At 56.9% G+C, this 23,511-nt stretch overlaps 1 protein-coding gene across 2 annotated transcripts in view; it reads right to left on the bottom strand.

Moving 5' to 3' along the window:
- Window positions 1–23,511, bottom strand: part of PTPRF (protein tyrosine phosphatase receptor type F) — an 84,978-nt gene that overhangs the window by 55,866 nt on the left and 5,601 nt on the right. For both annotated transcript variants that reach the window (XM_087446106.1, XM_087446105.1), the window contains exons 2-5: window positions 22,295–22,371; window positions 15,363–15,498; window positions 7,577–7,722; window positions 7,273–7,414 (exon numbers count right to left, since the gene is read on the bottom strand). In XM_087446106.1, the coding sequence (XP_087302232.1) occupies window positions 7,273–7,414; window positions 7,577–7,722; window positions 15,363–15,453 (379 nt within the window). In that variant the 5' untranslated portion in view covers window positions 15,454–15,498; window positions 22,295–22,371. The remainder of the gene's footprint in view (window positions 1–7,272; window positions 7,415–7,576; window positions 7,723–15,362; window positions 15,499–22,294; window positions 22,372–23,511) is intronic.

Genomic DNA, 23,511 nt, shown 5'->3' on the forward strand with positions numbered 1-23,511 from the left:
GGAGAAGAGAGATGCAAGAGTAGGAAACACTTGAGCATGGGAGGCAGGGGAGCTTTCTAGGAGGGGGAGGGACTCCCTGGGTAAAGGCTGTGGGAGGGTGGAGGGACAGCAGGAAGGTGAATCTGGTTGGAGCTAAGGCAAATGTTGGGGTCCTGATAGATGAGGCTAGGGTAGGGGTGGACAGGGGATCGGCTTAGGCTGGCTGCAACGACTGGGGGAGGGAGGCTGCTGACAGCCCCTACAAAGCACACACAGGTCTCTCTGTCCAGCTCAGCCTGGGATGCCTGAGGCGGAGTCTGGGCCAGAGGGAGGGGGCTGCACCAGGGAAGCCAACAGATGGAGACGCCTTGCGGGGTCCGGGGTGGGCAGCACCGTCTGTCAGCACGACCTTCTCACCCGTGTTCACCCGGCTTCACAGCGTCTCTGCACGTGCAGGCACACACCAGCACGCACACACACAGGCTCCCCGGGGCAGCCCCGTCGGTAAGCCTGACCCCTCCCCTGTGCGTGAGTGTTGGGCCTGGCCCCACCCTGTCTCTGAACACACAGACTCCTAGAAACATGCACAGCCAGGGACCCACAGAGACAGATATGGAGAAGAGACAGGCGCAAACATAGAAACCTACATGTGCATGTGGACGGGCACCTGCAGCGACAAGCACCTGTGGAAACACTCATGCGGGCAGATCCAGAGGCGGTGCACGCAGAGACGCGGGAACACACGTGTGGAGACATGCAGTCAGAGATACACATATGAGACACGTGCACCTGGAGACACATGCAGGGACAGAGACAGGGAAACACAAAGACGTGTAGACACATGAAGGAACCTTGCGGGTGGCGGGGCTGCCATTCCCCCAGCCCTCGAGCACTCTAAGGAGACCAAGGCCACCGCAGGCCCTGTACCTGAGGCAGCTCCATCCTCAGGAGCCAGGAGCCAGGGGCCAGACACCCCTTGGCAAGTCAGAAGGCCTCCCCACACCTGCAGGCTCCCACACTCTCCCAGAGAGCCCTGCCCCGCTCCCAGGCTTCCAGGCAGTAAGGGGGGCCTGGGGAGCCTTGGGCCCATCTCCCTTCACAGCTTTCAGTCTCGATTTTCAGCTTTTTCTAAGAGAAAACTCCCACCTCTTCCAGCACTCTGATTTCATCAAATTTGGCATCTTAAAAGCCTGTTTTGTTTTTGAATCTGAGCTGTTTGGGGCTTGGCGGCAGTGAGAGCGGAGAGCAGGCCCTGGCCTCCCCCTCTCTCGGTGCCCCCCCCCACCGCCCCACCGCCCAGGGCTTCCCTGGCGCCTCACACCGCACTACTCAACCGGGTTGGTGAGGCCGGGGGCCACCGGGGCGCACACCCTACGCACACTCCAGCTTCCAGACCCTGGCCCATGCTGGACTCTCCTCCTGGGGTTCCCTCACTTCAGTCTTACTCCAGGAAGATTCTTCTGATGCCTAGGGGGTAACCCCTAGGTTCAGGCCCAGTCACTCCAGACTGCTGACAGCCTCACACTTACTGCTCAGGCCCCCCTCTAGCCCAGCTGCCACCCCCACTGCTTCCTGCCAGTGCTCACCAAGGTCGACCATGACTCCAAGGAGCTAAATCCAAAGGACACTTCCCAGCGCTCATCTGCCTGACCCCTCGACAGCACCCCACCCTGACGGCCACTCCCTCCTCCTTCACACGCTCTTCTTTTTTTTTTTTTTGTGAGGAAGACCGGCTCTGAGCTAACATCTATTGCCAATCCTCCTCCTTTTTTCCCCCAAAGCCCCAGTAGATAGTTGTACGTCATAGTTGCACATCCTTCTAGTTGCTGTATGTGGGACGTGGCCTCAGCATGGCCGGAGAAGCGGTGCGTTGGTGCACGCCCGGGATCCGAACCCGGGCCGCCAGTAGCGGAGCACGCGCACTTAACCGCTAAGCCACAGGGCCAGCCCCCACAGGCTCTTCTCTTGACTTCCACGGGAGTGCCACGGCCTCGCTCCCGACTCCCGGCTTCCCTCCTCCCTCTCAGGCACCTCCTGACCAGGTTCCTATGCAATCTCCCCGCCTAACACGAGTCAGCGACTGGGCTCCATTCAGGCCCTCTTCCTCCCCTCTTGGCCCTGGGCCCAGATGTGCAATTTCTTGACCTTTGAGACTCCACCTCCACAGGTCCCTTGGAGTGCCAGGCGATCTGAACAAGGCCCCGACACCTCCCCTGGATGCATGCACACACCTGGTACAGCAGATTTCAAACTGGGCTCTTCATCTTGCCCCTTCAAACCTGGTCCTCCTCCCATACCTGAATCTTAGAAAACAGTACCACCATCTACCTGCCCCAGAGCCAGTAACCCCAAGTCTCCGGCCTCCCCAGTCCCACAGATAGCCAGGCAGGCCTCCACTCTTTCTAAACTGCTTGTAACCCATTCTCCCTTCCTCCCCTGTCCACTGCCTGGGTTTCGGCCACTGCCACCTCTTGTCCGTCAGCAGACATCGAGGCCGGGTGGGAACAGGTGAAAAGAGCCTGGGCTTGGTGGGGGGAGGGGAGGGAGGGGAAGGGTCCCAAGGTCTGGGCAGGATCCCTATCTGGTGCACCCACCCTCCTGGCCTGGCTGCAGAGGAACAGCTGAGGGGCCATCATAGGCACTGATAAGAGACTACTCTGTCCCACGTTCATCTCTGTCCAGTTGTCCCGCTGACCAACAGCTCTGAGCAGGGATCCTGTGGGGTCCCAGAGAAAAAGAGCTCAGACACAGTATCTCTGACCTCCCACAGCACCAGACTGACCCCACACGCTAGCCCAGGCTGCTTGCCGCACACCACCGTGCTGTACACACAGCCCATAAGGTGCCCACCACCTGCTGTACACACCACACCCACATACACACTCTCTAATGCACACATACACACACTGCCTGACGTACACCACCTGCTCTGTACACCCCCCACACTGCCTGCTGCACGCACACACAGAGTCTGCTGCACACCCCTGCTGCATACACAGCCCGTAAGGCACACACCCGCTGTACACACCGCACCACACTTCACACAGAGTACAGGGCACCCACACCACACACAGGGTGCACATCATCTGCTGTATCCATGACCACAGGCAAACGCTGCTGACTGCACTTGGAGCCCTCAGAGCTAGTCTCTCAGGACAAAGTCAGAAACAGCTCATCCGGCTCCTCAGCCTTTTTCCTCCACTTCCTCTCCCTCCTCCTCCTCGGCCCTTCCAGAGCCTGTCCAAGTCACCAGGGCCCTGCCCACACCTCTGCTGTCTGGCCTCCTCCGGGGCTTTCCTGACCACTGTCCTGCCTGGTCTGGAACCCAGTGGCCCAGGTGAAGCCATGAGCTCCAGACTGAGCTCCAAGACCCCCACTCCTCCCACCTCCTGGAGGGAAAGGCCAAGAAGCAAGACCTGTTTCCCACCCCGCCCCTCCCCTCCCTCCGAGGGAAAATGTCAGATTCCCTGTCTCAGTGGTGGCAGCGGGCGGGTTGGAGGGGGAGTGATTCCGCCGCCGCCGCCTCAAGAGTGCAGAGCGAGAAGAGCTTTTCCTGCCATTACCCGGCGAGGGAGAGGCTGGCGCGCTAATGGCTTCAATTACCACTCAGACAGGAACGCTGGGCGGCGGGCCCTGCGCTCTTCTCTCAGCAGAGCCCATGATGGGCTCACCCCCAGCTAGCTTGTGCTGGGCACCCTCATCCTGTATCCAGCCTGGGGCAGGGACAGGTAGTGAGGCAGAAGGCTGGCTATCACAGGGTAGCTGGGGCTCGCCGGGAGTGGCAGTCCTGCCCAGAGAGCTGGGTGCAAAGGCCATGATGAAGGAGCAGCATTGGGTGCTCCCAGAGGCTGCAGTGGGAGCTGAGTGAGAGACAGGCTGGGCGTGGTGGAACAAAGGAGGGCAGGGGGCATGGGATAGGACTTGCAGGCCTGGGCTTCCTTTTGGGGGTACACCGACCCTCACCTGAAGAGGGTGCCCAGGCAGTCCTCAGCACTCCCCTGAAGAGCCCAGCCCGCGGTGAGCCTGGGCGTGCACCTGTGCATTGCGGGATATGTGCAGTGTGCGACAGGGGTACGGGACTCAACTCCTGTTCCCAGCCCCCAAACCAGCTCCATCCTCTCCCCAGCCCTCCTGAGACCCCATGATGGCCCCCCAGGAATGGCCCTGGCTCTCCTCCGGCCCCAGCCCGCAGCTCCAGTCCAACCATCCTTCCACCCAGACCTTACATACCCAGCTTTCCTGGCCAGCACAGGAGGGCAGGGAGGGGATGGGCACAGTCTGGGTTGCCTTCCTCTGGCCCCGCCCCCTGGCACCTTTGAGGCTCCCACTCCACTCCTTTTTGCCAAGCCCAGAGCCTGTCAAGGTTACACGGAGCAACACGGTAAGTCAGCATTTTGTTTTCCGGGCACCGCTTCAGCGGGGGAGGGGCTCGTTCAGGCCCACAGCTCCACCTCAACCGGGCAGCGAGCATGAGCAGGGCAGGGACCTGCCCCACACTCTCTCCAACCTCATCAGACACCTCCCACACCCCAGAAGCACAAACACACCCCAGACCCCTGCTAGAGAATCCCTCATCCAAGAAGGCCCTTCCAGGTGGAGACCCCTGCAAGTCTGAATCCTCCTCACCTCAGGCCCTGAAAGACCATCCTCATCCTCCTCAATCCTTTAAAAGACAAGCTTCCCAGGGCAGTGGAGGGGGTAGGAGAGTGCCCACAGAGGACATGGAGAGAGTGCCAGGGCTGGACCACAGGGGCTTTGGTGGTACTTCTCTTTCAACACTAACAAGGAGGCCCTCTTTCCCCAATCTGAGAGCCCGAGAAGATGCCCTCTGGGACAGAAGCCACAGTCTGGCCCTTCAGTCACCTCTCAAATGCCAGGGCAGGGCAGATGGCTCCCTTCTGGGGCAGATATCAACGGGGCGGGGGGGGGGGGCGGGCAGAGCTGAAATACTTGTCCCCAGGTCATAAGTGGGGAAACTGAGGTCAGGGGTGGCAAGGAGGAGCCCGAGAGCACTCAGCAATCAGTGATCCTGGCCCAGGGCCTGTCCTCTGGGCTCCCACTCCACAGGTAAGTCCTTTCTCCCCCATGGGAGTGGGACCACGAGTAGAACGCACCACCCAGATGATGCCAGGCAGCACGGAAGCCATGTACTGCCAACTCACATTCACGCCTGCGCCTCAGGAAGTGCAGCTTCCAGCCCGACAGCAGCTCCCATTCACACTGGAATCCTGCGAAGTGCTTAACCACATTACATCTAATCCTCCAAATCAGCTTGGGCTGTAGGTATTACATCTCTGCTTACAGATGAAGCAAATGAGGCTCAGAGGCACGGTCTCTGGCCCAAGGTCACAAGGTGAGAGAGTAATGGTCCAGAGCCTTTGCTTTTAATTACTGCCCTCCACTGGCCCTCCACGCTGGAGCCCGCCACCCCTGTCTCACAGGAGACACAAAGATGCAAAGGAGTTCCTGAACGGGCCGGCCCCGTGGCTTAGCGGTTAAGCGCGTGCGCTCCGCGGCTGGGGGCCCGGGTTCGGATCCCGGGCGTGCACTGACACACCGCTTCTCCAGCCATGCTGAGGCCGCGTCCCACATGCAGCAACTAGAAGGATGTGCAGCTATGACATACAACTATCTACTGGGGCTTTGGGGGGAAAAATAAATAAATGAAATTATTAAAAAAAAAAAAAAAAGGAGTTCCTGAATGGATGCATGTGTGAACACATAAAGCCACAGTGTAAAAACAGCCAATGTGAAAAGATGTTCAACTGCTCTTGTAATCAAAGAAATGCAAATTAAATTGAGATGTCATTTTTTGCTTATTAACTTGGCAAAGATATTTTTTCAATGATAATTCCCACTGCTGGTGAGGATGTACAGACAAGAGGCCCTCTTATGCCCTGCTTGGCAGGAATGTAAACTGACACAATCTTCTGGAAATAGTGAAAGGCTTAAAAATGCACGTGCCCTTTGAGCCAGCAACTCCACTTTCATGAATCTAGAATAAGGAAATCATCAGGAAGGTAAACCCATCTTATCTGCAAGGATGTGTACAGCACTTTATTTATAAAAGCAAAAAACTGGGAACAACATATGTGTCCAACAATAAGGGAATGGCTAAATAAATTAGGGCACTTCCACGTGACACCTACCCACAGCCATTAAAAATAATGATGCAGAAGAATAGTTAATGGCGAGGAAGATGTTCACGATATGTTTTTTTTAAAAAGCAGTGTACAAATTGTTAGGCAGAATGTGATCCTACTTTTGTTACATATATAATGCATGCACAGTAAATGGAATACGAGGAAAAAACCAAATACTAATAGTAGAGATAACAGATGACTTTTATTTTTTCCCTATATGCTATTTTATACTTACCAAATTTTCAACAGTGAATAGGTATAGTTACCGCAATTAAAAAAAAAAAGCAACAATCAACGTTCTATTTTGAAAATACACACAGACACATTCAGACTGATGAATCCATCGTCACCCCCACCCCTTTCTGGCTTCCTATGTCCCCAGCAAAGTGTTCATTTCCCTGCCTGGTCCTGTGTGATCTGCCCTCCAGCCTCTCCAGGCTCATGCTGACTGGTTCTTCCTGTCTTCTTTCTGTGCCCTCCAGCTCCACCCGCCCCCAACACCAAACTCAACTACTTGAGTTCCCTGAAAGCTCCCTTCTCTCCTGCCTTTGGGCCTTGGCACACGCTAATGCTGTTTGTTCTGCTGAAGCCCCCATCCCAACTCCTGCTTGTCCTCAGGACTCAGACCACAGCTCCCTTCTCCTCTGAGCCCCTCAAAACCCCCGGCTGAGGTCTCCAGCACAGGGCCCAGGTCAGATGACCCTCTGGACTTGAATGGAAGAGCCATCAAGTGAGAAGACACTGAAATCCACACAGAGCCCCAGCCCCCAGCCTAGGGCCCTTGCTCTTCAGGGCAACAAGGAACACACCTCTCTGAAGCCTACTGCCAGGTTCCACATGAAAATCAGCTCCACAAGCCACGTAACCCAAACAACACACAGCTGCAGCCCCATGCCTGAAGTCAGACCCCAGACCCGACCCGAGCTCAGCAGAATACAGAGACACCAGGCACACAGCTGGCCTCAGCACAAGCCAAACCATCCAGGCCAGATCCAGTGACCATCCCTGTCCACCACTGACCTTTGCTGACCCCAGGATGACCAAGTCTCCTTTCTGCCAAACACACACCAGCCCATGGCAGGAACAGGGCTGGCTGGCTCTTCCCACACATCAGTCTACCCACAGTGTTGTGTCCCTCCCTGGCACGTACCTTCGAGCACTGAGAGCTTGGCACTAGTGTTGATCTCTCCCAGACTGTTGGTGGCTGTGCACTCATAGATGGCTTCGTCCCGCTGCACCCGCAATGGCTGGATCCGCAGCACTGACCCTGCCCCGTCGTCAAACTCAATCACCTGCCAGAGGACAGACACGTGGTCACAGCCTGCTTGGGGTCAGCCCTCCTCCCACCTCCAAAAGGCCCCCCAGGAGGGAGACACAGGGGAGAGGATGTAGGACCAGACCCTGGAGTAGGCAGCCCCTGAACCCTGCCTGCCCCTTCCTACCCAAGGACGTACCTCGAAGCGCTGGGAGCTGACTTTCTTCCCCTTCTTCATCCATGTGATGCGTGGCTTGGGCTCTCCTGTGGCTTGGCACACAAAGGAGGCCACCCCTCCTGACAGCCCAGTCTGGTCCTCAGGGACCTTAATGAAGACAGGTTTGCCTGGAGAGATGGAGACAGCAAGTCACGATGGCATGGTCACTACAGACATGGCCAACACTACAGGTGGCAGTCACGGGGCAGGGGCAAGAAAGAACTCTAGAGAAAACAATAATAGCGACGCCTACCCTTATATAGTGCTTGCCATAGGCCTGGCACTATTCAATGAGCTGTAAGCATATGAGGCAAGGCTGTAATTACCTCTGCTTACAGAGAAGATAATCAAGGCTCAGAGAGGTCAAGGGATTTGCCCAACATGACATAGCTGGCTAGTGGCAGAGCCGGGATTTGAACCCAGGCATTCTGAGTCTGGAGTCCCTGCTTCAACCGCTACCCTCTTCTGTCTCCCATCCCCCCAACAATTCCAAGCTCTGGGACAAAGGCAGGCTGCGAGCTGCTGGGAAGAGCCCCAGCTTCTCCCCCAGACTTGTCCCTCCCCCACTGCTCTCCATCTGGTGATGGGACCGCCATCGACCCCAAGGCTCAAGCCAGAAACCCTGACTCTTGCTCTCCCCCGGCCCCACATACCAGCAGTCCCAAAGGCGCAGACATTCCACCTCCTAAGTGTCTCTGGACATCTTCCCAGGTGAACGCTTTCCTGTAAATCTGCCCCCACCCCGCCCCCACTGACTTGGTTATTGCCTCTGACGGCCTGGACGTCTCCCCAAGGTGCCCACAGGGAAGTGGAGGAGGGGGAGGAAGAAGGGGGCTCTGACACTGCAATGCCATGCCCACGACACCCTGATACACACACCAGGGCCAACCTGGAGTACCTGTCCCTACAAATCCCACCAACCAGGGTCACAAGACCAGAGAAACCTGCTCTCATTAAGACGCAGCACCGCGTCGTTAATCCTGACAGCGGATCTATTTCCTATTAATCAGGCCAACAAACAGCTCCAGGAAGGCTGATACTGTGAGAAATGACCTTTCAGACCACCTGCTTGGCACCGATGAGCCTAGGCCCGACCTGGTCCCTGGCATAGAAACGTGTGTGTGCAGTGACAACAATCCTTCGCTAAGCCACTCTGCACCAGGTACTTTATCTCATTTAGTCTTTCATCATTATTATCCCTGGTTTACAGGCTCAGAGAGGTCAAGTCACTTGCCCAAAGTCACACAGCCAATGTGACTTGAATTCAAGCCTGTTTGACTCCAAAACAGCTAGTACAAAACAGATCCCACAGTACTGTTGGGGCCTTGTCAAGAGCAGGGTCAGTGCTGTGGCAGAGGCCAAAGCCAGACCACAGAAGGTCAAGGAGCGAGTGGGACGCGAAGAAGTGGAGAGAAAAGTACAGTAACTATTTACAGAAGACTGGCTCTGAAGGGGAAGATACAGAAAAGAGGGACCTAGAGGGGATGAAGGTTGGAGGGAGGTTTTCACATTTTTTTTCTATGATGAAAAACAATGTTTAAATGCTGATGGGAAGGAGCCAGCAGAGAGGGTGCCGATCCAGTGTAGAGAGGAGGGACGGCAGATGGCAGAGTCCACAAGGAGGGGAGGGTCCAGGGGGACCACCAGGGTCAGGAGTGACAGCTGCAGGTACAGAGAGTTGGAGGGCTAAGCCTTGCAGGGAGGGAACCAGCTTACCAAGCACCTCAGGGCCCAGGAGGCTCTGGAGGTTTTGTGTAATTATTAAGCAAGTCACTCACCATCTCTGAGCCTCTGTTTTCTCATCTGCAAAATGGTGCTAGTGACTCAGGGGTCTGTGCAGACGAAATGTGATGATGTCTGTAAACCGCGTGCACAGGCTCGACAGGTGGCGAGCCTTGCGTGAGGGTGACCATCACCCTCATTTGCACTATCAGTCTTAAAACAATCCCATGAGGTAGGCAGTCTTATCATCCCCATTTTAGAGATGGGGAAATGGAGGCTCAGAGGTTAAATAACGGACAAGTCATAGAGGGAAACTCGGGGACCCACCTGACTGCTCTTAGAGGGCAGGGCCACTAGCTCAGAGGAGCCGGGGGCAGCTTTGGCGGGGAAACACGCAAACACGGTGGGGGCCAGAGTGGCAGGGGGACAACACAAAGGTTCTGGAAGCCTCAGTTTGCCTCACCCTTCCTCTGCCCGCCTCTGAAGGAGGCTCTGGACTCTCGCAGGCTGCAGCTCTCTGCAGAGCCTCTCCCTGGTTGCTGGTCCTTTCAGACAGGTCCTCTCAGACGACTCTGTCCACTCAGGCTCCTCTGGGGGCGTCTCCTGCCCATCCCCCCCCACACTGTGCACCCCTCCCCCACATCTGAGGACCTCCAGGCAGCAGCTCCTGCTCTCCTCCTGCATTGCCACCACTTTAGTCCAGATACCACCTTCCCTTGATTGGACACTTCACCTGCCTTGTCTTGCCCCCTCCAGTCTATTCTTTATTCAGCAGCCAGAGTGAACTGACAATCCCTCTCCCCTGATCAAAACCCTCCAAAGGCCTCCCACTGCTCTCAAAGCAAAATTTAAACCGCTATTGTAGTGGACAGAGCCCTGCTAGGTCTGACTCCAGCCACTTTCCCCACCAGAGCCCTGACTTCCCATCCTCTGGATAAGCAATGTTCCCTGCGGCCTCAGGGCCTTTGCATAAGCTGTTCCTTCTGCCAGGAACCTTTTCTTAGCCGACTTCTTTACCCACTAAGTCCTATTTACCTTTCTGATCTCAATTTAAACATCACTTCCTCAGAAAGCCTTCCTTGGTCCCCCTGTTGTTGTCCCCACGTCCACTGGCCCAGTTCCTGGTTTGAAGCTCTCGGGTAACTCCCTCCCCTCTCTCACAGCACTGCTCACAGTTTGTTATGTACGTGTGTGAGGTTATGACTTTTTCCACATTGGGGAGTATTTGACTTGTAGCTGCTGCCCTACCTAGAACGATAAGCCCGGCAGACGCCATGGCTGCCTTGTTTCCTGCCCCATCCCAGGGCTGACCCAGTTCCTGCACATGGGTGCGGAACGAGCGAAGGAGTGACCTGACAACGGAATGCCTGAGGAGGACGGAGACTGCGGCCCCTCACACACCCAGGGAGGCCTGGGGCAGAAACCCTCCTCGGGCTCCTGCCTCAACGTGTCTGCAGCAGAAACCAAACCAGGGGCTGGAACCTGCTGAACCGGAATGGCCGGGCAGAGCGCCTGGGGGCGGGGCTTCCGCACCAAACAAAGACCCAGAAGCTGGGGGGAGCCAGGTACCGGTCAGAGAGGGCGGTGAGAAGGGGAAAGGGCTGGGCACCGGTCAGAGAGGGCGGCGAGAAGGGGAAAGGGCTGGGTACCGTGTGGAGGCTGGAGCGGGGCCAGTGCCCTGCCCGCCTGCCCTCCAGACGCTGGCAAGACTGGCAGCGCTGCCCAAGCCGGTGCAGCCCGGGGGCAGCCCTCCCTCAGCCAGGCCTCGCCCTCTACTTCCCTCAACCCTCCCCCTCCCGTACCCAAGGGCACCTCGCAGGGCACCGGAGCCAAAACCCCAGCTCCTCCTCGTCCCAAGCCGTCGCCCCTTTTGTTCACCAGGAGGACCTCTGAGGAGCGTGAATCTGGCCACGTCTCTCCCCAGCTACAAACCCTGTACTGACGTCTGTCTCCACGCTCCCCTCCCCACACCCGCTCCTGCTAACCTGTCCAGGCTCCCCTTTCTTGACTCTTTCAAACAAGAGCAGGTGCCTGCCCTGGGCCTCGCACTGTGCTGGAACACAGCTGGGGCCCCGGTGCACTCACACCTGCTCCATAGGCCAGACCCCTCGGCACCTCCCTGCTCGTGCACATGCCCCTCATGCGCCCCACCCCCAGCCTGGGGAAGCATGCTCTTCATCCTGCAGCCCTTGGGTTTCCCATCCCAGCACTGATCACGTCCCCAGGCAGGTAGACAAAACCAGGCGACTTGACAACTCTGCCCAGGGCTGACCCAGAGCTGGTGTTCAGTGAGGGTTTGAACAGAAATTCCGAGACCGTGTGCCAGAAGGGGCCTTCTGTGCCACCAGAATGTGGCTCCACTTCCTCTCCCCGCCTGCCCCCCTCCCCCACACCACGGAGGGCATGGCCACACAGTCCTTTGGGCAGCAGCGCCCTGGGACACTCTCCAGCCGCACAGGCTGCTGAGCCACTGCAAAGTGGGAAGGAGTGGGCCAAGAAAGGAAACAAGTGACTGGCCTCTGGGGGGCATGCACACACCTCCCAGGGTCCAGCCCAGGGGACAGCCAAACTGGGCCACCTCGCAGGCTCCTCCACGGGTAGAATGCCCGCTATTTTGTGCCTTCCCTGCAGAGTGCACGTACACAGGTACACAGGCAGCACACGGAAGCAGAGAGCAGACGCCAGCAGCGAGGGACGGTGAGGCAGGGGAGGGAGCTCCTGGAGAGGCGGCTTTCCCAGGCCCTGAACTGCCTAATGAGCTGGGGACTCATTGGCTCCTGTGACTGCTCCTGGTGCCCCCGAGAGGGGAACCCCCTCAGAGACAACGCTGGACTCCCAGGGGACACACGGGGAGCCCCAGGTCACGGCCTCGGATAGGGGGAGCACATACTAGGTGCCAGGTGCCTTGAACACGTGACCTCAGTTAACCCTTCCAGGTAGGAGTGACTGCCCTCATTGTGCAATAGCGAAACAGGCCTGGAGAGAAAAAGCAACCTGCCAGAGTTCCCAGAGGGCAGAGTCCAGACCGACCACGCGTCCTGTCTACCTGTAAGGATGAGGGGGAGGGAACTGTGTGCAGCTCCACGGGGGCTGGGGGGATGATACGACAGACACATCCTCAGCCCCTCAGGCCTTTGCCCCCGCCCCAGTATCTGGAGCTCCCACCCACCACCTACCCCTACCCCTCCAGCCGTCAGGCATCCTGCTCTGGGCTTCTATGACTCCAAGTAACTGGCCCCGGCATGGACTCCGGGGCCTCTGGGCTAACTCTCGCCAGCGGCTTCTCCACCCGCTTCCCTCCACTCCCCTCAGAGGCCAGGGCCCCATTCACTTGTCTCGTTAAGAGGCCTACAGAAACACGTTTGTCCGCTCCGCGCTTCACCACTCTGGTCGTCAATTCTCTGGAGTGCCTGCTCTACCTTTTGCAGCAGCTCTGTCCATGTCTGGCCGCTCGCCCCAGCTAGAAGTCTCCCATGCTCAGCCCAAGCCTCGCCACTGGAGGGGACGGATCCAAACAAGCGTGTGCAGCATAAGGCAGGCCTGTAAGACAGACCCTGCCTCCCAGGGCCAGGTCGCCACAGCGCGCCCCCCCAGACCCCTCCACCACAGCGCTCTGCCTGGGAGCAGAGCCCAACTCACCTATTTGGGCGTCTCCAGCTAGTTCCCATCTTCAAGACCCTGGTCTATGGGCTCTGGTCCTTAATGGACCAGCATGGAGGTTCCTGGACTGTGCTCTAAAAACTGTTCCACCCTGCCCCCCAAGTCCTACTGGGGGTCCACGTCTGACTCTACCCCTCCACCCACTCATCTACCATACTCCAGGCCCCGCGCTGGACAACGTTCTGACCCCTCAGCACTCCCAGTCTGAAGGGACAGACAGACCCCAAGCAGACAGTCACAACCATGCAGTAGGAATGGAGCACAGAGGAGCAGCACATGACCCAGGCTCCTGAAGGAACTGCTCAGGCGAAGGGGACGGGGGAGAGTGTTCCAAGCAGAGGAAATAGAAGGAACAGAGGCCTGGGGAGCATGTGAGCAACTGAGAGAAGGCAGCATGGCGGGGGTGTGGGGTGGGGGGCAGAGTGCAGGATGAGGCTGGCAGAGGCTTGATAATGCAGGGCCTGGAGAAGGGCTGAGGCCCCTTGGCTTGATCCTGAAGGCAACACAGGAGGAGAGTGAGGGATTTTAAATTGGGGGGTGACATGATCAGGCCTTCATTCTGCAACATGACTTACTCTGGAATGGAGACTGGGTTATGAGGGAAGAGACTGGAGGCAGGGAAACCACCAGGGGCTGCTGCACGCAAGAGCCCAAACAGCACTGAGGGTGGCTTAAGTGAGGCAGTGGAGAGAGAAGCGGATGCACTCCAAAGACATTTAAAAGGTAGAAGCAACAGAACTTGTGATGGATTAGATGTGGGGTATGAGAGTGGGAAGAGGCTGGGAGGAGCCCAAGTTTCTGAGTCGGGTGGCTGGGTGGCTGGTAATGCCATTCACCAGGAGAGACAGCACAGGAAGAGGAGCAGGTCTGGCGGGATGAGAGTGAGGGTGCGGGCCAGGGCATGCTCGGTCTGAAGTAGGAGGGGAAGGCAGTTATTCTCCGAGGGTGTGTCGTCCTAAAGCGCAGGTGGGCAGTCCTCCCTCTGCCCTCAAGCTCCTGTCTGAAGGCCCTGAGAATGTCTGGGGTGAAGGTGGGGAGCAAGAGTAGTACTTCAGTGTCCAAGGGCTAGTGACCACATCTGACTCCCCACAAGCCTTCGCCTTCCTGCGGAGGCCAGAGTCACACCAGAGGACTGCTACCCCAACCTGCTCCTGCAGGCTCACGCTCTCCCAGCAGCCCCAACCAGGCCTGGGGATCACCCCCACCCCTAACCCCACGCCGCTCCTGCTTGCCCAGCCCTCTCAAGCCGGCACCTCCATGCTCGCAATACCCCTCACCCCTACGCCCCGCCCCCGGAGGAATGCCCTCCCCATCCCCTCACCCTACTAGCCCCCACCAGGGCTCAGCCTCGGAGGACAAAGGGCGGGGCGCTCCCGTCCCACCCCCTCCAGGATCTAGTCCTGAATAATTAATAAGCCATTAGGGGAAAGGGCCTGGGTGGGGCGAGGAGAGAGAATTGCATCCAGAGACTTGGAGAGCGGGGTGCGGGAAGCCCTGTGGCCTGCTGACCCGCAGGCTGACCCCTGGGTTGGCTCTTGGCCACCTCTGGGCTCCGGACAGGCTGGGAACGGCCCCTTCCCCCAGAGACCTTGGCTCCGACCTCACCCCTCCCCCTCAGCGTGCAGATTGGCTGAATCTGCCCTGTGCCCCGCCTCCCGCCAGTAACCAAGCAGTGGTAACCATGGCGACAGGGCGGCTGCGGCCAGTCTCCTAGTGCCAGGCAGGGGGAAGGGCAGCAGGAAAGGGACCAAAGTTCGGAGTTGGATCTGGGCAGGGAACAATCCCACCTCCCCCCAAAACACACAGAGGGGCGCTGGAGCCTGGCTTCCTGCTGGCCAAGTGCAATCTTCCACGGTTCCCCAGGCTGGGGGAGGGGGTGCCCCCAGTGTCCCCACACCTGGATCTGAGGGTATAGCCCAGGGGAAGGGCTATGGTGGATCCCACTTCTGAGCCCTCCTCGGACCTGTGGACACATCTAGCATCCCATTTGCATGTCCATACACATTCCTGTGTGCCTCCCGGCATTCCCACACCAGCCTTCAACGTGGCTCACACTGTGCCTTCTGCCCAGATCTGCAGTGGCAGACACAGCACACACCTGAGCCCATCATCCATGACCACATGAATCCCAGACATGTCTCGCCTCTGCCCCATAAAACAGGGTCACGCTTAGACATGCCCCACTCTGCAGTGCCTTAAGGTGGTGTGAGGCTGGGGTACTGCTTGTTAGGGGGCTCTCCAATTGGGGGGCGTCTCTCTAAGACAGAAGAAGGTCTGGAGGGGTATCTAGCCATCCTGTCTCTCCTAGTAGCTGGTCCTGTCCTGTCCCAGAGTCCTAGCCACCTTTTGACCTGGGAGATCCTGCATCTCGAAGGGTCAAACTTACTGTCGCCATGGGCGCCTGCCACCAAGCCAAGCATCACAAGTGTGGGCACAAGGGGCACCATCGTCCTCCCTGGGGCTGGCTCGGGGGCCATCCAGGGCTCCAGCACCACAGCCAGCCACAGCCCAGGACAATTAACCTGTGAGAGACAGAAGGGCAGAGCCAGTTAGCTAGTATGCACCAGTGTCCCTATTGCCCACCCATGCCACCTCCTGGCCCTTACCACCCACACCCGTGCTCATCCTCAGTGACCATCTAGCCTAGCTCAACAGACCCCCACCCTTGGACTATGCAATGACCACCCAGACCTTCCGATGCCTGTGACCACCCAAGGCTCCTTACTGATCCCCCAGTGACCCCAAGGATAACCCAACAGTCATACTGTGGAGAGAGAGTACAACAGGCCTTCAGGTCGTTCTCTAAACCTGAGTAGGGGGGCAGGGGGCTACCGAGACCAGAGGATGTATGGGGATGTTCTATCCCAGACCTTGAGTTTCCAACTCGCCTCCATAAGGGGACAGGGGAACAGGGTCAGAGAGACACAGAGAAGACAGAGACAGGTGCAGAGAGACCAAACAAAACAAGACAGAGATGGTGAGCAGAGAGAAGCTAACAAATCCACGCAGGCCAGGGACTCCAGAGTCCCTGGAGCATCCTGCCGTCCCTCCTCTCCCCAGCAGGGAGGGAGGAGGCAGGGGGCCAGACCCCGCATGCTGAGCACAGGCCCCAGAGCAGACTTGTTAGCGGCAGACAGGATGCAGGTAGCGGAGGCTTGAAGCCAAAGCCACAACCTGTCCGGGCTCGCCAGGATGCACTCTTGACAAGCTGCAGCTGCCTCACCTGGCCACCCTCATCCTACCCAATTCCCATGGCACCTTCCCGCTCCAAAGGGAAACCACAGGGAGGCCTATGGCCAGGAATGAGGTGCTGGATCCAAGGTTCTACCCCACACCTCCTCTGCCCCTGTCCCAGCAGCCCAGAGCAGATCAAGGGTGGGAGGGGGGGCAAACTTCAGGGAGCTACGTGCTCAAAACCAGCGTCCGGGCTGAGACAGGAACACATGCATGGGGAAGACCGTGTTCGGGATTGGCTGAATGCCTCCAGGCCTTTGTTCACAGGCTCCTCAGCCAGGTGTGCCCTCCCCACTCTGCCAGGCACCTGTGTGGAGCCTTCAGCAGGGCCACACCATACAGTACAGATACACTGCCATCACTCCCAGCCCCCTGATGGTGAGCTCCTGAGAGTCTCTCTTCCATGTCCCCCCACCGAGGGGATCTGCACCAGTGCCTACCAGCTCTGTTCACACCTTGTTCTGGGCAGGCAGGTGGCACATAAGTCCCTCATTAATGCTCTGAAAACACAACAGGGCATGGAGGGGAGTGAGTGACAGTGAACACACCATAGGGCCCCGCAGTGGCACCCACGGACTCTGGTGGGAGAGTCGTGATCAGACCCAGGTGCCAGCTGACCCACAATGGTAAGAGAATTTGCAAGGAGGTGACAGGGCTGGTGAACACGAAGGGGCAGGGCTCAAAGATGGCTCTGCTCCTTTCTGGAACTTGAACCCTAGTCTCAACAGTCAAAGGTCATAAGATCAGAGGGCAGTAGGTGAGAAAAGGTGCTGGGACAAAGCAGTCAGGACTGTGAAGAGGGGCGGGGACTGAACATAAAGGGAAAAGGGTGGGAGGTGTCCCTCATCCCAAGATCTTGCCCAAAGTCTGAGACAGGAGCTGAGCAGCAAAAGCAAGAAAGACACAGGGGCATTCTGAGCATCCAGCCCCATTTACACACGCCTGGGGTTCCGCCCAGGGATCACGGAAGTCAGGTGGTGAGACCAGGAGAGAGGGAGTTCCCACAATGCTGCCTTGTATGACCAATTTGAGAAGGAGGTCACATATCATTCAGGCCCCATCTGGGCTTGGTCATCATGGCGCTGTGGTGCAGCAAGCAACCAACAACAGAATTCAACCTCCCAGCAGTCATCGGGTGGGGAACTGCCTGGCCGGCTGTCACAGAGGGAGGGTCGCCTCATACAACCATCCTGTGGCCCCTGGTACAGGTATCACAGGTTTATAGCTCGGTGGTGTGCTGCACCAAAGCACAGGGCGAGAGGGGCCTAGGACAGGCAATAATACAACATTCACACAAGTTTCACTCCCAGGTACAAGCATTTTGGGTGTGAATCCCCAGTGCAGACATCATCGGGGCACAACCCTCAGGAACATACATCACGGGGGCAACATGTCCCTGGTACGGACATACAGGGGATGAAGCTATACACAAGAGGCATTATGGAGGTACAGCACACAGTCATCACGGGATGGAATTCCCCAGGACAATTATCACAGAGGCCGACTCCCCTGTAGCGTCCTGGGTACAGTCATCATAGCAGTGTAACTGCCAGGTGGAGACAGCATGGAGGTGTAGCCATCTGGTCCAGACCTCGTGTGAGTGTAGACAGAGGGGACAGACGTCATGGGGATGCAGCTGCCTGACAGACATTATAGGGGTTAGTTCCCCTGGACACTGGCATAGAGGTGTAACCCCCTGTTACAGACATCATGAGGCATCAGTCTCTGGTACTGACATTAAAGGGGTGTGAGGCCCTGGTACAGCCACCATAGGAGCATAACTCCAGAACAGACATCATGGGGTACAATCTTGGATGAGATTCTGGCTGTGGGTGTCAGAGACCTGGGCCTCTGGTAACCCCACCCCCAATGTGACAAAAACTAGTGGCCTTTATTTGGGGACTCCCGGGACCCCTGTGTATCAGGTCTAGGGTGCTCAGGACAATGTTCAGAAGCAGAAAGTAGGACAGACAAAGGTGGAGAAGTTGAAAACAAAGACATTCCCTCCCCAGAGAGCTTTTCCCAGCGGTCCATGAACACAGGGACATAGCTACCCAGAGGGACGCAGAGACTCAAGGGACACACACACGGACACATTCTCAGGGAACTACTCCGGCAACCACACAGCTGTCTGAGCCAGAGCCTGTCCCTCACCAGCTCCTGGCATGAGCAAGCCGCCTCCTGCCCCAGACTCGGGGCACAGACCCCACCCCAGTGTCAAGCAGTACAGGCCACTCCTAGCTCAAGGGCCCCTCGTCCAAGTCCTGGATCCCCTGGCCTGGCCTGATCTAGACCTTGGCCTCACCCCCACCCCAGAGTGCTCAGTCACCTGTGGGAGAAGGTGGGAGAGGAACAGGGAGGAACGACCAGCCTTGCTGGTATCGCCAAGAACCTTCTGAATCTAGCACCACAGTGCCAACAGCAGAGCGTCCACTTCCGCCAGCATGGCTGGGTGAGTACAGGCTTTCAACAACTGAGATGAAAACAAGGCCTGAACACTTGCACACTCAGGCTCGTCTCTGAATTGCACTGTGGACCATCGCTTCTACCAAACTGACATACTTGGGCAGGAAAACAATTCCATACTGTATGATATTGTAGAATATAATCAGACGCAATTTTTCTACATTCAGAATGGTTTTAATATATCTTTTTCTTTGCTATATCAGTGTAAAGCTGCCAACTGCCCTTTCTTGGGAAGAGCTGTCCTTTATTCTCAGATTTTGTCCTTGGTGTTAAAATGTCCTTTCTTGTATGAAATGATAGTGATAGCAGATAGCAGTTATTTTTTATAATGTCCTTACTTGGCAAAATAAAAAATTGCCAAGCCATGTCTGGCCCCCAAGTACTTTTGGAAATTGTACTGGTTTGTGAAATCAAAGAGCCTGAGAATCACCACTTTGAGGGAAAAGGAAGGAGCAGAAACCACACCAAGCCCCAGGATTCAAATACAAACGTCATGGACATGCATGTTACACAGAGGCCATGTCACCTCCATGCGGCCCAAACCTCACCACCCCTGCCAGCCTCAGTGGGGGGCCCGGAGAGACAGTGTGACGCCGGAGATGGGGGGTATCCCCGGCTGGAGAACAGCTGGGATCGTTCTGAGTCCTCCTCATGAATATGCAAACACAGATTAATTTGTTTCCCTTGGGCACGTGTCATTATTCACAAATATTAATTAGTCTCCAAATACCACCTGTTCCTACAGCCTCCTCTCCCTCTTCTCCCCAGGCCAGGACCCTGGCTCCCAGGAGGCTGGGGTCCCAGAATGGACATCAGCAGAAAGAGGGGTATCCAGGGCCCCACGGAGCGACTGGCCAAGAGGAGAGGCCAGCGCTTGGGCAAGAGGAGCCCGAGGGCAAGGAGAGCAGGAGCCATTCCTCTTCTAACCGGCGAGCGGCTAACCGAGCCCTTTTGTCACGTCCTGGACAGTTCACCGCGTGGCACTGCAGCAGCAGCCGCGGAGGCGGAAAGAGGCCTTGTTACACTTGGGAAGGGAAAACCAACATGTTTCCAACTCTCACCAAACCAACCGCCAGATTATGACAGGAATAAATCACAGGCTCAGCCGTGACCCCAGCCCCGGGAGGCGGCCGGCAGCCGCTGCCTTCCCTCTCCCAGCCCATGGGCCAGAGTCTGGGAGCCGCCTGCCCTCCCGCTGCTGGGCCCCCGCCCCCTCGCATGAACCCCCCACCCTCTCACAGCCCTCAGCTTCTCAGTCTCCCCTGGGAGTGGAGGGGGAGATTAGGAGGAGCGTCCCAGAGTCTCTGGGGGTGGCACAAGGTCCAGCAGAGGCATAGCTCCAGGGGCAGAAGACCAAGGGGACCAGCGGTGACACCTTCCCACAGCTGGAACCCCTCTGCCCCCAGCCCTCCAGCCTCCTTCCTCCCTCGGGTTAATGCTCACCAGCGTGGCTGACCCAGACCTCTGCACTTGCTCTTCTCTGTTGGGAAGAGTGCCCTTCTCCCACCCCCAGCCACCTGCTTGCTCCTCAGAACTCAGCACAGTGGGCCATCACTATGAACCTTCTCTGAGTGACCCTCCCCAGTTTTCCAGATTTGCATAGCATAGTGAAGGCAGCAAGAGGTGGTGTAGAGCAGTGGTCTCAATCCAGGGTGATTCTTCCCCCTGTGGGACATTAGGAAATGTCTGGAGACATTTATCAAGGGCAGGGGCAGGGGCAGGTGCTAGTGGCCTCTACTGGGAAGAAACAAGTGACGCTGCCAGACATGCTATAATAACAGGCCAGCCCCCCACAAAAAAGGATCATCTGCTACAAAATGTCAACAGGACTGAGGTTGAGAAACCCTGAGGCAGACAGCAAGACCTTTTGCTGATGTGACCTAGGGCCTGCCCTGGCCCCTGCCCCAGCACCCAGTCCCCTATGAGCACCCTGAGCCCTGTCCCCAAGGAGGCCTCAGCCTGGCTGTCCCTGGGCCTCGGGATCTCAGAGCATCTTCCCCTCCCCGTCCAAGTCCGCCTTGCCTCCAGAAGCTGGGCTTCACGGCACAGCTCACCCCACCCCGTGAGACACGCCATCAGCAAGTGGCCTCTCCAGAGGACAGAGGGCTCCACTTTCAGACACCTTTTCTGGTGAGACTGGGCTCCCAGGTAGGTCAGACCCATCCTCTGAGGATGGACAGGTGAAGGGACACATGGTATTCCCACACCCACCCGCCCCATCTGACCTTTCCAACCTGTGACACGGCCCTTCCTGCTGCACCTTCTAAATAACGCCAATGCCCACCTCACCATGCACGGGGTCTGGCCACTAGCAGATACCCAATATATGCGTATTTCCTTCACCTGCCTAGGCCAGACCCATCTCTTCCACGGCCCTCTCCATTCAGCTGTCCGTGCAGAACTGTTCAGTGAGCCCTCCTGGGCCCTGAGCCAGAAGGCAAGGCGATGAACAAGACGGTCATGGGCTCTGCCCTCAGGGAGCCTTCAGAGGATGGCCCAACCAGAACTCATCCACCCCAGTGCTGCCCCTCCTCCAGGTCCCCATCTCAGTGACAGCACCACCATCGACCTGGTCACCCATGCCAACCAGTCCTCCTCAAATTCTCCCTTTTCCTCATCCCACACACCCAACTGGTCAGTAAGTCTGAATCTGCCCTGTCTCTTCCGACCCAACCACCGCCATGTTAGTAAGACTTCATCACACCCACCTCTTTAGTGGGCTTCTTGCGTCTGGTCCCTCCCTCCAATCCATTCTACACACAAACCAGTGCCCCCGTTTAGCTACAAAAAGGCAAATTTGATCACGTCCCTCAAGCACACTTTGCTACCTATTCCACAGTGGACACGAAGGTAATGTTTCCTGAATAGACGAATGGATGGGCAAATGGATACGTGAACACACGGATGTTGCTCATCTGCTTAAGCACCTTCAATGCCCCCATATCACCCTCAGGAAAAAGTCTAGAGCCTTCAGCCTGACATCCAAGGCCCATCATGCTCTGATTCCAGCCTAACTCTCCAACCTCGTTCCCTGCAACGCCAACCTACTTGCTTGTGCTTCTAGCAGGAAGAAAGAAAGGAGAAGTGGACCTCAAAGAGACAAGGAGGGATGTGCCCTAGATCCTGTGGGTACCCTGCTCCTTCTACCACAACCTACAGTTGATGGGAACAGTCTTTTCTACAGAAACACGGTGAATGGAAAAGCAGACAGATCCTGGTGTAAGTCCCAGGATGTCACCCGGAAGCCTATTTCACACCTACAGCAGCTGACGAGCTGGATATCATTCCCCACCCACCGCCATCATCCATTCCGGCCAGAAACCCAGGCACCATCCTTGACACCTCCCCTCCCTCACGCCCCACATTCGGTCCTTCACCGTGTCCTGTCTACTCCACCTCCCTAAATAGCACTCGAATCCCTTCTCTCCACCTCCATCACCACCTTCCTGGTCTAGGCCTCCATCATCTCTCAGCTGCATGCACACAGGATCACGTCATGCCCCTAGTGACAAGCCTCCCATGGCTCTCCACCAGCCGGCGTCAAAATACAAGCTGCTCACCTGGGCCCACGGGACCCCTCTGCACCCCTGCCCCTAGCACACTTTGGGGCACACTCACCAGGTCTTTGCTTGCTCACACCAGTCACTCTTGGACAACCAGCACTGAGGGCTGGGCACCAGGGCCTCTGCTCCTTCCTGGAGAGAGAGGAAAACACCAAGAATTTCGTCACAGCAGAGTATGTACTGACACAGAAAGACATTCAAAATATGCTGTTTATGCAGGACAAAAAAAGCACGTTACAGAACTGTTCACGCAGGACGATCTCCATTTAGTAAAAAGAAAGAAAGAAAGGAGGAGAAGTGGACCTCAAAGAGACGAGGGATGTACCCCAGATCCTGTGGGTACCTTGCTCCTTCTACCACAACCTACAGTTGACAGGAACAGTCTTTTCTACAGAAACACGGTGAATGGAAAAGCAGACAGAGGCTGGTGTAAGAGCCACTTCACTTCTTGAAGAGCCGCCCATCTCTTCCCTCACTCACTCACTGGTACTCCTGAGTACCTACTATGTGCCGGGCTTTCTTCCAGACACCCAGCATATAGCCGGAACAACACAGACCAAGTTCCTGACCTCAGCGGTAAAACTTGTGTCCAAACTCCTCCTCATACCCCTGGAGTGGGGCAGACGGCTCTGCCCACCTCTGCAGCCCCCATGCTCCCTCCCGCCAGCTAACTGCAGGCACTTCCTCTTCTGATGCTCAAATGTGCCACAGTTCTTCCAATCTGCCCAGCTGTATGCCACTGCCTGGAACCCACTACCCAAGTTCTTCTAGCCAATAGCCCTCAGATCTCAGAGCCAGTGGCACTTGCTCAGGGAAGCCTTCCATGATGTCCCAGACTACACGCCTGGACTTTGCCTTGGAGCAGTGACCACAAATGCCATGATTTATTTATTTATTTATACAGTTGCTGAGTCATGACCATAAGCTCAGTGTCCCTGGCTCAGCTCTGCATCCCCAGCACCCAGCAGAGAGCCGGCACATAGTAGGTGCTCCGTCAAGATATGCTGAATGAGTGAATGAATGCGTGAATGAGTTCATGGAAAACAGCCCAGCCTGGAAGAACCTCACCAGCATACATGCAGCCTCCAAAGAAGCTTCAAAAGCAGTATTTATTTTTGACTTCCTGCTTCTCTGTAATTTTTAAAATGAAGGTGTACCCCTGGATGCCTCCTCCGCTGGCACACACACAGCGACAGAGCCCGGCCCCTTCCTTCTAGAACCATTTCTGAGCCCCAGCAGCGTAGGCACCGTCCTGGGTGGGGGCAGGGTGGG

Source organism: Ceratotherium simum, chromosome 22 (genome assembly GCF_057802395.1).
Source record: "Ceratotherium simum simum isolate JZ-2026a chromosome 22, ASM5780239v1, whole genome shotgun sequence".
Classification (NCBI taxonomy): domain Eukaryota; kingdom Metazoa; phylum Chordata; class Mammalia; order Perissodactyla; family Rhinocerotidae; genus Ceratotherium; species Ceratotherium simum.